The following is a 16458-nucleotide window of genomic DNA, read 5'->3' as shown; positions in this document are numbered from 1 at the left end:
TTTGGCTTTTGCTTCTGTAAAGTATTCTAGGATTCTGTATTATAAAGTTAGTGCTAACAAAATATTCCACAGAAAATGCCTAAATTGATTTCGCAGATTTTAGCTTAAATGCAAGAAGAATGAGGCTGGTTACTGCTGTGTAAATAGCGATCTATCTTGCTTTACACATGCATACCACTTTACAAGTACTTTTTGCTTTTAAAATTGCCGGCCGTTAATTGCACTGAGTGGGGAAAAAAAAGAAGCTGCCCATCAGTTGACTTAACCTACCAACCATATTGCTTTGTTTCCATATTCATAACGTGCAAATGTTAGGATTTCTGGAGGTACAATGCGACTTGCAGAGTAAGCTCGCAGGGGCTTTCCTACATCCTTTCCTCATTCTTTTCCCAATATTTGGAGTTTCAGTAGACACGTGGCATAGGCCTATCAAGATCAAGTTTTATTGTGAAATCTCAATAGGAACCCATGTGAAATATTGCTTTCCACTGGCCAACAAGAAATGTAGATGTTTGGTTTTTTAAAAATAGCTTATGGTCATCTTTTGAGGGGATGGAATTTTAATTTTAGAAACAATCTGCACATGGGACCTAGTCTTAGAATCTTGGGGTGATGAAAATGGGGTTTTCCTCCTATTTCTTTTATATTTTAAAGGTTTGGTAAATATATTTTTTTTGTTCTCATTGCCCCTGGAATGAAAGTTGGGAATTCTGATTTAGTCTAGTGTTTCTATGAAATGGAGGCTACATCATACTCTGAAATACAGTGCTTGTTTCCCTCATGCAGTCTTCCTCGCATTTTAGCCAAAGCTAAAGTCTTGATGAAATTACATTTAAGATGATCCTATTTAATAACAGTATATATTTTAAAGACATCTGATGTGCAAAGAGCACAGAAGGCAGCTCCTGCATAAGGCTTTTGGGTTAGATAGCATCATTTCACTTGAGGATGTTTCTTCAAGTATAAAATGAATAGCACAGCCGGTGGTTATTTCTAAGATCGCTCTAAAAAAAATTGACTCCTCCCAAATAAAACCTTGTATTACACTGGGACCACAGAATTCAGATAGGTCCTTTACAAGAAAGAGAAAGTAACACATATTAGAACCTCCTAGTAAGTCAGATTTGGGAAATACCCCCGCGAATACCTTGAGCCTGTGGATCTCCTTGCAAATCTCAAGATCGCCCAGTTTTGATTATGAAAGTCTCCGAAAATGTTTACACAGTCGAGTGTTTCCTGTTTCCGCAGTTAATTTTTTTAACGTTTTTTTCTTCTTTTGGTTCTTGAAACGGATTTCCTATATTTGCACCAGTTTCTTTTTCTTAGTGTGCAATTTCTAGAGTTCTCACATGCAGACTTCACTGTCAACCTTGTCTTCATCAAGTCGACGACATCAAAAGTCATTTACCACTACAAACCTATTCTAGGATCCTTGTGAGTTTTCTGAAGTTCAACATCATGTGGAAAACTCCTCCCGAAATTTCATTTAACCCTCCAAATAAACAGTAAGCACTCAATAAAATTTCCAATGAGTTAAATTACTCCCATTCTTCCAGACTCTTAAAATATACCTTCCAGAGACTAATCAGAAAGAACTTTCAAAAATAGCAGGTGTCGTTCCCTCAGAGTCACCTACATTTCAATAAAAATATTACTTCTTGCTCTGATTGCTGGGTCATCATAAAATCCCAACTTCACAGAGAACATGATTTCAAGTTCGGTGCCGATTTGGTGCTCACAATTCTGTCCCCCTAAGTTAGCTAGAACTCAAACTGAGAGAAGAGACTTTGGAAGACTGCGAACCAGGGTACTCGGGAAAACGCGTGGAAAATTGAGATGGAAGAAATGAGAACGTTACCGAGATGGATAAAGATGTTACTGGAGATTGAGAAATCTGTCCAGAAACTACAGTGTTTGGTCTAAATGCCCCCAAGAGTGAAAGATACACACACAAAGCCGAAGACAGGAGCGCACTGCGCGGCTTGGAAGAAAAACCGGGGGGCGAGGGTGATTGGGGAGGAAAGAGCAACGGCTTAAAAAAGAAAGAAAGAGAAGGCTTCTTATATTCTGGTGCCGCGTGGAAAGGGCACAGGACGACCGCCTGGAGAAAATGACCTCCCTTTCCCGGCCGCGCTGTCTTCTCGGTCAGGGAGCCTTCACCAAAAGGACACGTTAAGGAGGAAACCGCCATTCTCCCTGTCCTTATTTTTTAACTAGCCGCTCTCGGAGGAGTGTGAAGAGCTACAGCTCAGACCTCGGTTACCGCGGCGCCGCCGGGGCTCCGCCAGGCCCTACGCGCCAGCCGAGGCGGCGGGGCGCCGGGAGGCCATTTTGCGCGTGCGCCGCTCGCCTCGCGCCGCCCTGGGTTCAGAGGATTAGGATCCCGCCAAATTTGAAAGCAAGATTCTCAGGCCCTATCGGCTTGGGAAGCAGCGAAAATAAGTCCTTTCTCCAAAGTCGGAACCTGTGGCAAGGGGCGGCGACAGCGGAGGTGCGCGTGGCCTCAGAAGGTGGCCACCTTCCTGACGAAGGCTTGTCCACTGGGCGAGACATCGGCAGGTCGGCCGGGCCGCCGAGGCTCGGCGACCGGCCCCCTTGGGCCTCGAGCTCAGCGCGGGTAGGCAACGGACCCGCGTCCAGGGAGGCCGAGGCTTCGCCCGCAAAGCCCACAGACGCGCATCCTTGCTTTGTCCCTCCACCTCCTCCCGCTTCAAATCCTATGCCCTTTCTCCTTCAAAAACGAGGTGCCCTTGCAGTTTGAGTTTTTATTGGATAGACTGCAGACTATTAACAAAACATAAAGCTGCCATCTTGAAGGTTCCCGAAGGCCGCGCTTCGAAGGCGGTGACTGGAAGGGCCGATGGCTCCAATCCCCTGGGGCTTAGCCGGGTGACAGTGTCAAGGAGGGGGTGGCTTCGCGGCAGGAATCTCAAGATCTGGGCAAAGGACCGCACCTTGAAGACCCAAAGGCGACGCCTAAATAGGTCTCGGGGCCAGGCAAACCTGGGAGGTGTGGCACCCTCGCGCCCCCGGCCGGGCAGAGCGGCTGGCGGTCCGAGGCTGGGATGTCGCCTCCGAAAGACGCGGGGACGCAGCTGGTTTCCTACAGAGCCTGCGCCTGCCGGATCCCCAGGGTAGAAACGCTCATCTGACCTGGGCCTCCCGCCGGCACCCGAAAACCGGGAGGGAAAGGAACGACTTGCTAAGGGGAGTCGGGGTAACGGCAGGGAAGTGAAAGCGGCCTAAAATGGGCGACGCCGGGCGAGTCCTCTTTATCAGTGCAGCAGACTGCAGGAGCCGCCATTTGGTGGCGGATTTTGGTATTTCAGTAGCACGTTGTGCTGAACGTCACAACTGGCTTGTATACGTGGCAGGGTCATTTTTAAACCGCGGTTTTTTTAAAAATTCAAAATTTCCCCTAACCTTCCCCCTCGGGGGCATTGAACCCCCTCCCCCACTCCCGCTGGACCGCTCCGCTCGCCCCCCGACCCGGGGCGGGGACGTTTCCTCGGGGCGACGGCGGCCTCCACCCGTGCCCAAAGGCTGGAGTGAAGCGTGACGGAGCCCGGCGCACACCTAAAGGGGTGTTTTCCTCCCCGTTCTTCAGAGACGGGGGCGACCGCGAGCCCGCAGCTTTCCTCTCCCCAGTGCGGAGAATCTCATTTTCCTGCGGTCGTGACGGGCATGGCCTTCTCGCTGGCCGGTATCCCTGCCCTGGTCTCCCGCCTCACACCTCTCGGGCGTGACGAGCCCCGGCCTAGCGGGAAGGAACCCACCCGTCGAGAGGCGGCTCCTCCGGGAATGTCGGGTTAGGATCCCGCACTCGCGCCTCCAGCTCTGCCCCGAGCCCTTCGGGGACCGGGAAAGCTAGACAAATCCGTAGAGTGTCAGGAGGCCTGGTGTCCCACCCAGGGTTGCCGGGTCTTCTAGGGTTTCCATTAAAAGCCCCCGAAGCGTGAGGTGCCTACCGAGAGGAGAACAAAGGGCCGAGGGGTGAACGCGAGGCGAGTCCTCGCGCGCCGCAGCCCTTTGCTCGGCGGGTCTCGGAGTCGGGGGCGCGGGCAGGACTGACTCCCGACCTGGAAGGGAGCGGGTGGGCGCTCTGCAGAGTCCGCGCCCAGGCTCCCCCCGGCCGCCCCCCCGGCGGACTAAATGAACCCATTCTTCGAGCCTGAGCTGCCATATTGCATTCACAGAGGGCGCCAGTAATTTGACGCTTCCGAGGCAGCGACACCCCCAACCGATGAGTCCTTCAGCCCTTCGTGCCTCACAGCTGCGGTCAAAGCCCGAAAGGGCCCGCAGGGCGCGGGCGGGAGCGAGAGCCTGGTGGGCTGCCGAGCCGGCGTGGCGGCGGCGCCGCGGCGGCTTCCCCTCGCCACCTTCCTTCCAGGGGCTGCGGGGCTGCGCGCTAGGCAGAGGCTCGGTTGCCAGTAGCAACCACACGACGGCGATTTGCAGCCAGGGCCGCCGCCGCAGCCGCTGGTACCGCTGCATCCTCGTACACCTCGGGGTCGAGCATTTGAAACTCTGGGGGTTGCCTTCGTTGACATCTCTCGCCCCCGCTCCGGGTCCTCATCCTTCGGTACCTTCAGCTCGGCTCAAAAGCCAGCTCCCCTGGCTTGGCCCTGCCCCCACCGCAGACAATAGGGGCGGCTTGGAGAGCACGCTGCAGCGAGCTCCTCGCTGAACAGGCACCTGAGCCCCCGAGATAGGGGCTCTTTGCTTAGTCCCAGCCCCAGGTGCCCTGGTCTCCAACTTGAGCTGAAATGCTTCGTCAATGGCCAGTCCAGTAGAAAGCTTTCCTCGACATCAGAAATAAGGATGGTGGTAAAGAAAGAAGTCGAGACAAGACGCCCATTCCCTTTCTACTAACATGGACACAAAGAAGAGCTTATGGTTGTATCTGCTCTTGGTAACAGTGGCTTTCCTCTGGGTTAGAACCACAGGAAAACGCTACAATCTGCTATTTTGTCTATCGCGAGTATTTTGCATTTGCTCCAACATCACGTCCAGATACTTGCTCTTGTTATGCATAAGTGGATGGAGCATCTCCCCCCCTTCATTTCATCTGATGAACCACATCAGCTCTTGGTAGTGTAGACTGAGTGGTGTGATGCATTAAAAAAATGATTGACCTTAGCCCTCAGGAATCTTTCTGCCTTTCCTAATATCTGTGGTTCTAGGACACTGATTTAATTTTTTTAACAGAAACTTGTTAGTGTTTTAAACAGGTTTTTATTGAAGAAAAATCTTCAAAGTATCCAGGTATCCAGCACAGTATTTTATTTAGCTGTTAGGATAACTTGGGAAATATGTGCATTGCCAAATTTCTTCACTCTTGATAATTGGCCCTTCTTTAAATAGCGATTAAGTTAGCTGAGTGTTCTTCAAGGATTAAAATTTCATGTAAATCACAGATGTGCTGAAATTTCTAAGTTTAAAGTGCCTAGAGGACAAGCACCTGTCTTATAAATCTTTGTGTGTTCCAGAGTCCTTTTAACATAACTCAACAAATATGGGAATTTCTAGAGGATTCCAGAAGTTCAACAAACCTTATTTAAAAAAACAATTTACTAATAAATACTATAAAGCTTGGGTACCTTTAATGAACTCGGTGAAAAGCTAAACATTTTCCAAGCTAGTGCCATTAATCAGATATTCTCATTCATGCATATTTTTGCCTAGTTATATTTCAAATGTGGTAGAGTGTACTAAAATCATCTGACAAATGTTTCCAGAATTCTAAGGACAATGATAAATTGTATATAAGAACTAGTAACTTTGCTATTTTCCCACTAAAGGGTCTGAAAATTGGTTAAATAGCCATATGTAAGATGAGATTTTAAAGTGACTTTCATACTTTCATATGGCACAAGCATGACATTAACTTTCTTCACAGTTCAACAGGAACACTTAAGAGGCTAGTATTGGATGTTGCACATCTACCAAGGCAATGCATCTTGAAATATCCTTTTTAATTTAAATCAGCTTTAAAACATACTGAAAGTAGTTAATATGTCTTAATCATATCTGATGGTAAACTTAAATCAACATGCATCCTAAAATGACTCTTAGGTATGATGTTTTAAAAGGGGTTCACTTTTAAGCTTCACAAAATGTCAAGTTCATTAAATAAGACAGTTTACTTCAAAGAAGAAAGTTAGCACTACTTGGTTCCTGGAGGCAACATAATGACCTGTAGCTTGCCCAAACACCCCACCACCACCTTAAAAATAGGAAAGCAAGGCTTTAGTGAAAAGTTCCCTTCTACGGTCTTTCAAGAAAGAAAAGCTCCAACAACTTGCTTTGGACCAAGTTAAAGAGATTATCTCCCTTTTTCATTACGACTGTGTCTTTCAATGAATTGAAGGATAAGATCAAAGTGCATTCATATTCATGTGAATTATCGCTATTGACTTGAATAATGATGGATTTCATTGTTTTATTTAAACTGAAACCAGAAATGCTGCTTTTGAGTCTACACCCCTAAGGCTGTAGAATTTCTTCTATGAGGACTCAAAAGCCAAGCAATTAGGTCTGACAACCACGTCATTTCCATAATGTACTTCCGTACAGAGGACTATTTATTGGAATCGGTTACATTTCTATAGAATCTTACCACGCAATTTTGACTCCCTTCCAAGCTTCTGGGGGAAAAAAAAACCCCCAAAGTTTAATAAACACACTACCAAAATACTTAAGTGTAAATCATACTGGGAAGATAAAATGATGTTTAGAAAGCATTTAGTTGTTCATGAATCAGAAAATTAATGTTATCAGTAATTAACCCAGGACAGTGTTTTTGCTTTGAAAATGATTCATTACAGTTTGTTTTCTAATGTAACTGAAGAACTTTGTCAGAGTAAGCTTGGGAAAATGTGTTTACCAGCTGTTTCTTTCTAAATATGCCTCGTGACAATTTTCTTAAAATATTTTCACTTGGGTTCTTTTCAAACTATCCCATCATTTTCTAAGGAGAAAAAGGTTATAAGATGCAAAGGACTCCACTCACTTTTACCAAATGCTCATTCTACTCAAATTATTCACCTATTAAAATTCTTATCACTTTGGAGAATACCCCTAAGGAAATTCATTACAATAAAGTAAGTTTACAACAGAATAATATAAGCATTCTTTAAAATAGACTTAAGAAAATGGATTTCATGAACTTTAATATACTCAATTCATACAGGCTCTCTAAACTGAAAAAGAAACTCTAGTGCAATACAAATCTATTATATTACCATGGTCTGCAATGGGTTCTGGGAATATCCTTTCCCACAAAGATAACTGATAGCAGTTTCTTGGTATCACTCTTAAATTCTTGCCATACATTTAAAGCATTATGCATAAGCATCACATTTTTTTAAAAATCAATGTTTTTTAATCTAATTGTGCTATAAGAAGTCTCTATCTTCACTTTCCCCATTTGGGGTCCATAGTATTGCAAGGCACTCTTTAAGCCCAGAGTTTGTTAGTAAGTTTGTTTCTATTTGGGATTTGGCCATAAACATTCTGGCATTATTTGTATACTTCTAAGTTTATTTGTAAACTTTCAAGAACTTTACTCTTGACTTATAATTAAAATGATAAGCAATTACATATTCTTTCACCAGAGGGTCTATTCACTCCTAGAATAAAAAACATTTCTTTATAATTCATCTCCTGTCTTGCTAATGGGAAAGGTATTAGTATTTTCTTCATATAGGTAGTCATTAATCTTTTATGTTTTCCATATGAAAATCTTTATTCTTCACTTAAAAAATAAATATGGGGTATCGTTGGAGTGGGAGGCAAATTAAAATAACCCAGGTTTAGCAATATTCAGATGTCTCCTCTGGAATCAAAAAATAAGATGACAGGAGTTGTGTTTTATGGCTTACTCGGGCTAACGAGAATGCAAATTGTAGTGCAAGTATCTCCTCTTAAAGAATGAGATGCTGTGCCACCGCGTTTTACAACTTAGTCTACGTTTTAGCGGAGCTCTGATAATCTCTGTGGGGGAAAAAGACATGCAGAGTGTATCAACAGCCTGGGCCGTTTTTGTAAAAGCAGAAACCTTGAATTTTTCTCTCATTACTTTTGCAGTATTTTCGAGAGGTCAGAGCATACAGTCAGTTATTCTTCAGAGTAATCAATGAGCAAGAAGTTTTGGCTTAGGACTTGATATAACAACATGACGTCAAAAATTAAAAAAAAAAAATTGAGGCTCGCACATGCGCAGTGAGGTATGGCTTTTTTTTTTTCCCCCAAATAAGCTTTTGGCTCTTCAACTCTCCTCTGGGATCTGGCCTGCGCCACCGGGTCTAGGGAGCTAGCTGAAGTAAGGTGGTGCAGGTTTCCCACACCCCACCCCTGGCAAAAAGAGTCGGAACCTCCTCGCTCCCCCCACCGAGGGCGGGGAGGTGGGGGGTCTCTTTAGAACTCCTGGTAGGAGAAAGTCAGGGAGAAGCAGGGCCGACCCGGGCGGCCGCGGCGTTTCTCCGGCTGCGCCAGCGCTGTGGGACCTTGGCCCCGGGGTTCGGGTCTCCGCCCGCTCCGGGCTGGCCCCTGAGAGTTGGCCACACCATTCCTGGGCCCACGGGTTAGCCGCACCGCGGGGAGGTCGGCCAGGCCCTCTCCCGGAGAGCCCGCGTGGCGGTGCGGTTTTTGCTGGAAGCCTGGCCTGGGGAAGCAAAACGAAAGGATAGAGGCCTTCTTTTTCCTGCAACCCGCCCCCGAGCAGACGCCGGCTCTGCGGGAACCGCGGCCCCTTCCCTCAAGATACCCAAGCCCGCGGACCGCGGATGTGAGGATGCACGCAGAGTGGGACACCCCCCGCCCCATCTCGCTCGCACCCTTGGGCAGAGCCCCCGCCGAGCGCACAGCGGGTCCCGGGAGGCCCCGCGGGAGGGAAGCAGCCGGGCCGAGCCTGCGCCGCGCTTCCGCACTCGCGCCCTCGGGCGGGGCGCCCCGCGTCTTCCCCCTGCTTGCACCCCCGACCCTGATTTCCCTGCGCCACCTTTTCTGCCTAGCTCAGGGATTGACGGCGGGCCCTCGAGGGCTTCTGATCCAAACCACAGACTGACCCCAGCCCCCACCGATTCCCGGCGCCCCCTCCCTTGTTAGAAACTGAGCAGAGATGCTCTTTGGAGTTAAGAGACATTTTAGACTAAAGGAAAAGCCAAGAACGTCCCGGAGTACTGCATTCTCCTCTTCCCCTGGGGCCCCAACACCCCCATCAACACTGAACACTATTGCCTGCCGGGGCCAGCGCCGTCGAGCGGGGAACCCCGCGTCCACACCGCGCGGAGACCCGCCTGTGTCCAGTTTTGCGGTGCGGAACAAGAACCTTCAGCTCCTGGCTGTCGGAGCCGCGGCGTAGCTGTGGCTGGACCCGCACCTGAGGGGTGCATGGGTCGAGTCCTCCCAGGTCTTGGACCGCATGCAGGCGGGGTGGGCTCTAGGGTTCGTTTCCTATGTGACACTTTCCATTTTTGTCTCCTGTATCCTGCACTAATAAAAAGGTGGGAATAGGACAGTATCTGCCTTCCCTGAGACAAGTCCAACAACACCAAGATTTTAAAGAGGTGGGGGGAATGGATAGTGTTGAGAGGGAGTGGCTGACAGACACCTATGTCAGGGCGCTTGGAGTTTTCTACCTGGTGATGCGGGGTTTGGGTACAATTTTTAAGGAAAACTCACTTCCTTAAAAAGATATTCACGGGCGCCTGGGTGGCTCAGTTGGTTGAGTGACTGCCTTCGGCTCAGGTCATGATCCTGGCGTGCCTGGATCGAGTCCCACATCGGGCTCCCTGCTAGGCGGGGAGTCGGCTTCTCCCTCTGACCCTCCCCCCTCTCGTGCTTGCTCTCTCTCATTCTCTCTCTTCAATAAATAAATAAAATCTTTAAAAAAATAAATAAATAAAAAGATATTCACATTACACGCGCGCGCACACACACACACCAAGCAGCAATAATTTGGTTTTTTTATGCATGTCCCAGTGCCTGTTTCAGACTTCTACGTTAAAAGCATCCATTTTTAGTATCAATCACTTTGTGCTATATGGTGCTTTTGGAAGCGAAATTATTCGTGTATGGAATCCTCCTAATCATGGTTTACTTTGAGAGTGGAAAAGATGAGTTCAATCTCTGCATCCATTGAATTACTGGAAAAGAAAGACATGTACAGGTGTATCCTTAGAACTCTGGGCCAGTTCAATCACTGTCATCTTAACATTTTACTGACCTTAACACTAAAACGTAAACACTTTAAAGTTTAAAATGTAAAGAATTGACTTTAAAAGTCTTGAAAAGCAAAGAATAGGACAAAAGACAAATACAACCCAAGCATAGAAATGTTAATCTTCCCCTCCTGGATAGGAGTGTCCGAGTCTCTTCTGCAGCTGACAAACCTGGTGGCACAAATGGATGGTCTGCTGAGACCTAAATGCAAAATCCTGATGTTTCTCCCCAAAAGAGTGCCAAAGCAACATTTAAGAGTCATATGTTTGCTTTCATCATTATAGATAATATTTTGAGTCCACTAATTTTGTTATGGGGTGTGTAGTGTTTTTTTTTTAATTCAAGCATGCAAATATGGAGTTGTTTCAATAATTTTAGATTTGTTTTTGGCAAAGTGATTATTGTATTCTATAACTTAAATAATAATTACATGAAATTGCCAAATGAATGCCTATTTAAATGCTAATACTATGTTTTAATTCTTTGGGGGAGAAGGAAGGAGATTTCATATCTAGATAAAACCCAGCTAATTTCTCTCAAAAACAAGAAGCCTTTTATTATTTAAGTGATGTAGATATTCTCATTTTCCTCACCTAGGTTACCCTAAGTCCCTTGTCTTTGCTTCCAAAGCACTTATGTGGCTTAGAGCAATGATAGCTCTTAAAACACGGGCAGTTTGCAGTATATACTTGTTGAATGAATTAGTACTTTGTTTATATATCTTTCTCCCACTAGATTTCATGTGCTAGAAGACAGGCACATTCTGTTATTAGCAAAGTGTCTGGCATACTTTGATACTTAATATGTGTTTGTATCAAAGTATAAAGCTTGATAGAGGAATATATATACACTTGATTCACCTCAACAATTTTTAAAGTGTGGATGTTAATATCTAATCAGCACATACAGAACCTTAACTTTTAAAATTCAGCTAGGAGCTGAAGAAAAAAATACATGTATGGTAAAATTAGCATAATTTCTTTTAGGCATATGGAAAATATATTCCCATGATAATGAGAGTTTTCTGAATTCCCAAACCAGATTTTTAGAGAAGTAGAACAGGATATTTAAACTGGCTTTATAATGTTGTCTTTTTAAAGTCTAATTTTCATAAGTAAAAAAATCAAATGCAAAAGTGATTTTGAAGTTACACATGATTACCTTTTTACAAAAGGAGCCAAAGTCTTCCAAACAAGTCTTTCATAGAAACACGTTTGCAATTTGTTCAGATAATGTGTTTCATCCTCAGTCAAATGTATAGTTTAATAGGTCAAGTACATTGTATACCTGTATTTAAAGTTAGCTGGTACTTTAAGAACAGTAATCTTAAATAGCACTTTAAAAAAAAAAACCCTGAAATATCCCTTTGAACAGTTTTCTTTCTCACTACTTAACTGTTACAGTTGTATATGTGATCATGGGGCATTCAATTAGCTTTGTAAAACAGAATGGTATTTTATTTTGAAGTTAGTAAGTTGAAAAGTGGGTCAGAAAACATAGATTGGCTTTCTTGTCAGTAAAAGTAATCTGCCATATTTTATATTTGAATTGCTGATAATTCATTTATATGTATATTATAATCATTCTGTTGCATTTCTCTATTTAATTTTAAAGACTTTTTTCCCCAAAAAGCTAGAATAAAGAGCAAAGATCTAGCTTCTTTAATGTGTCCAATTTCAGATATAAAGTAGGACTCCTATATTATGTTTTACCAGGAACAATACAATTTAACCCTCAGACCTTGTTAATGATACATATTCAGAGTCTATAGTTTAAAATAGTTTCTATACCATTTGAACTTAAGTTTTTAAACTTTGTAGCATTCCATAAGTAGACTTGTATAAGTAATATGTTTATAGGTTTACACATCTTTTTCACTATCAAGCTCCTATCTCAACACTTTTAAAGTAAAAAATCATAGTAAAGCAATCACTAAAAATGACAGCTGTGGTAGCTTAGGAGTTTGAATTAAGGACTGAAACCAAATATGGAACCTCTTAGTTTTAAGGGGATTTTTTTTCATAATGCAACAAGGAACTGAAAACAAAATTACAATGAAGGTTTTATTTGCCACTTTAATTATTTGCCCAATTGTTTTCCCCCACGTCTCTAAATGGGGACATACAAAAACTTCAATTTTAAAAGACCTGTTTCCTTAGAGAAATGTGGAGATCATTGTGAAACTTATGACTTTGGAGTTAGGTAAAGGAATTGTGAGTATTACTGGCTTCTGAACTGCGGAGCAAAAGACATGCACCTGTTCCGGGGGTAACAGGGAACCTGACTGAACACACTTACTCCTCTCTTTTATTGCTGGTCCATTGCCCAACTATCTGGGGCTCCACAAAATATCAGGACTTCATCAGAGGGCTCAAGTCAGAGGGAGAGCTAAAAGATCATTATATAGGATTCACCCCAAATATGAGAACCAGCTAAGTTTGCATACTCCCTTCTATTGAAGAGCTATCAAGAGGTTTCTTTCCTGTCTTGGCACTACTCAGCAGCGGCTGTGGCTATCTATTCACTTGACACCTGGTGAAATTGTAGTTTCTGATGGAGAAACATTTAAAGTTAACACCTGTCATTAAAACATTTCGTATACAGTTTTCAGGCAAGCTAGAAACCAGTGATAGACTAAGTACTTAATTTCTGTTAAAAGTTTCTGGGTAAAAATTTGAACTTACCCAAGCTAGGGAAGTCTGGTTAAGATAATATGATTCAAAACTTTCCAGGTAAAGATTCTCTCTCCCTTTCTTTTGGAAATGTCATTTAGCAACAAAATAAAGCTTAAGTTTAAAAGACAAAGCCAACTGTTTAAAAATCACAAAAGTGAGGAAACAGCAAAGTTGGTGGTTAGGTAGGAGAAAGTCACGGAGGACAGGACATTTATCATATTCCCCATCTACTTTTCTCATTGAATCTCTAGGAGTGTTTATTAAATACTTTTAAAGCAGCATGCTTAAGTTATGAACATAGTTGTCTTGACCTTCCAGGAATCCTGAAACCAGAAATGTCAGGCACATGAAAGCTGGATTAAAGGGGAAAACCATTCGGCGTTAAGGTTGCGTTGACAATGTATATATCAGATTACACAATGTCATATGTAAGATGTCTCTTGACCGTCTAAGCCAAAGACGACTCCACTGACTTAGTTTACTAGCCTCGCCGCGCTTTAACTGGGTTCTCTCGGGGACTCCCCCTCGTCGGGATCGAGTCCACGGCGCAGTCAGGAAACTTCGCGGGTGCGGTTCGGTTTGCAAAGAACCCTAGGCTCCTGGCGGACGCCCTGTAGGCGCGGCAAAACCGTGACATCGACGGTGCACGATTTCCGCGGCGGCTTGGCGAGTGTGGCACGTCTCGGGACCCCTGCAGGAGGAGCTCCCCCGGGGCTGTCCGCCTTCGCCCCACGCCCGGTGCCGCGGCCGTGACGTCACGCCCGGGACTGGCCGTTGCCGCGAGACGGTCGCGTTCCGGTTCCGGTCGGTTGCCCGGGAGACGCGTGTACACAGAGAGAAAAGGCTCCCGTCGGTGGCCGAGTCGTCGCCGCGGTCGCCCCCTCGGCGTTCTCGCAGGCCGGGAGCGGACGGGCCGCGTCGGCGCCGAGCTGGTCGCGGGCCGAGAGCTGCCGGCGCCATGAGTCAGAGGCAGGTGTTGCAAGGTAAGGCCCGGGGCGTGCGGCGCCCCGACGGGATGGCGGCGGGAGCCGCGGGGGCACCGGGGCGGCCTGCTCCACCGTGTTTCTCCTCCGCAGTGTTCGAGCAGTACCAGAAAGCCCGGACCCAGTTCGTGCAGATGGTGGCGGAGCTGGCGACCAGACCCCAAAACATCGAGACGCTGCAGAACGCGGGTGAGCCCGCACAGACCCCGCGTCGCTCAGGGCCCCTCGCCCCGCTTGGCGGGTCGCTCCGTACCCCCGGGCTTGCGTCACTTGGGGCCCCTGCCTCGTCTTGCACCTCGAGTTTCTAGTCACCCCGGGTGCTCAGCCCTCTGTCGCCCCTTACCTCCTTCCCCCTCACCCCGTGATCCCTGGCCCCTTGTCGGCCAGGGTCCCTGACCTCGCCTAGTCCCACGTCCCCGGTCCCTTGCCTCAACCTCGGCCTTACCCCGGCTCCCTGTCGCCCCGCTCCCCTGCCAGCTGAGCTTTTGGAGAAGGGCAGGGTGGAGACAGGACGGCGTCCCTAATTTCTTCCAGTCCACCGCGGAGACAGTAGAAGCATTCTTTCTCTTTAGCGGGTCTTTTTGGGTGTGAGACCAAGAGCGTGAAGCTTCCAGATTGGTGTGAGAGGGGCCCGACGTCCCTATTTCCATCTTTATCGCAGGCCAAGTGTTAAGTTGAAAGTCAAGGCCAGAAGAATTGCCTGGAAGTCATTTTACGTGAATGGGAATCTACCTTAATCAGACCCATTTTATCCGGGGGCCGTTGCTTGTCACCCTGCCTTTGATCACCTTCGACTTCCTCACACCAAAGGAATTCCAGAGCGGTTGACACATTATTTCTCGCCTTGCATTAGTGAAAGGGCAAAGATTTGCTTGAATAATTTCTAAGACACTCAAAGTAGGTAAAGTGCTAGCTTTGAGAAGTCCTTAAGGCGCTGTCATTCCACCCCCTCAGTCCGAAATCATGCATACTCTAGAAAGAGGAAGAGAGAGTGTGTGATTTGCTTCTTATCAATTAACATAAACAGATGGAGAAGATAATGGTGGATTAAGGATGATTCCACTGCCATCAGAACTCAAACGTAGCATTTTATCACTACTGTGTCATAAGAAATGTTCAATTTATAGTTTGTAATCTTTAAAACTCAAATTAACACAGAATTAAAAGAAATTTAAGGACATATTGACAGGACAAGAATGTTTAGAAATAATGTTTACTCTGGTTTCTTTGAGGAGAATTGCACCTAAATGGCAATTTTTTTCTGTCACTGAGAGGGATTTTGGTGTTTATTCCTTGTATATTTCTTTGGAGGGGTGTATTTATAGAAAGTGTATTTGATAATCATGTTTTAAAACTTTTTATTTTGAGATAATTGTAGATTTACATGAATTGTAAGAAATAATACAGAGATCCCCTGTACCTCAAAACTGTGGCATGATATCACAACAAGGATATTGAAACTGATAAAAATCCATCCATTTTATTCAGGTTTTCCCAGTTTTGCTTGTACTTATTTGTGTGTGTGTGTGTGTGTGTGTGTGTGTGTGTGTGTGTATTCTATACAGTTTTATCCTGTGTGTATCCATCATCACTATGGTCAAGATACACAACACTTTCATTACTGCAAGGATCACTTTTATTGTCCTTTTATAACTACACCTACCTTCCTCTTGTCCCTAACCCTGGACAACAACTAATATATTCTCCGTTTGAAATCTCAAATTGATCATCTTTTGTTCTGTAGTTGTTTCATGTGGATTAATTTTCTTTCTTCATGTGTGTGTGTACTTATGTGCATGGATGTATACTCCCCAAAGTACCCAGAACAGTGTTGGACAGTGTTTCATGTATACTGACAAATATAAATTTATTAGAGTATATTACATTTTTAAAATGCACTTAATTTTTAGTTCTTCCCCACTCTCAGTCCTACTTGTCAATGGCTTTTGTGAATGGACACTTACTATTTACAAATATCTAATTTCTGAACTATAGCTAAACAGCTAAACAAACATTTTTTTAAAAGGGAAAATGAAATTATTTAAAAAATTTGATACTGTAATATGGGGGTATAAGTAACACTTAAGATACAGAATATAACATTTTAATATAGTAGTGTCAGGTTATCTCTTCCTATAAGTGTACAATATAGAATGTACTATGGAATTTAATCAATCCAAACCATTAGGCTAAGTGATCACCAAAATATAAGGGACCTACCTATGACATCTTAAATAGCCACCTATTTCCACTTATGGTCTGGCTTATGAAGGAATGGAACACAAAAGGAATATAACAATGTTTTGAAGTTGTCTGCACTTGACCAATGTTGATGGAATGCTAAATTTTTCTTGAGGAACTTATTTTAACATAATTCATGTTATCTAGATTCAATTTAAGCACTCCTTTAATAATTTTAAATAGATACAGCTAATGAATATTCCAGTATATTTATTCTTTTAATTAAAATAAACTGTAAGCTTTGTTATGAAACCTTAATAGCCTATAAACTATTGAAATGGTTTGTTCTTTAAAAAAAGATCAACATGGATTTAAAAATACTTTTGAATGAGCCA

At 44.6% G+C, this 16458-nt stretch overlaps 1 protein-coding gene across 1 annotated transcript in view; it reads left to right on the top strand.

The window, feature by feature from the left end:
• Window positions 1-13857: 13857 nt before the first annotated feature.
• The window catches only part of SPAG6 (sperm associated antigen 6), a 60791-nt gene continuing 58190 nt past the window's right edge, over window positions 13858-16458 (top strand). Inside the window, exons 1-2 of the mRNA XM_028114176.2 lie at window positions 13858-13882; window positions 13976-14071. Of these exons, the coding sequence (XP_027969977.1) occupies window positions 13858-13882; window positions 13976-14071 (121 nt within the window). The remainder of the gene's footprint in view (window positions 13883-13975; window positions 14072-16458) is intronic.

Source organism: Eumetopias jubatus, unplaced genomic scaffold, assembly GCF_037043125.1.
Source record: "Eumetopias jubatus isolate StellerSeaLion01/CBP00866 unplaced genomic scaffold, mEumJub1_p1.0 scaffold_8, whole genome shotgun sequence".
Lineage (NCBI taxonomy): Eukaryota > Metazoa > Chordata > Mammalia > Carnivora > Otariidae > Eumetopias > Eumetopias jubatus.
The sequence above is the reverse complement of the archived record's forward strand: the minus strand, read 5'-3'. Positions and strand labels throughout refer to the sequence as shown.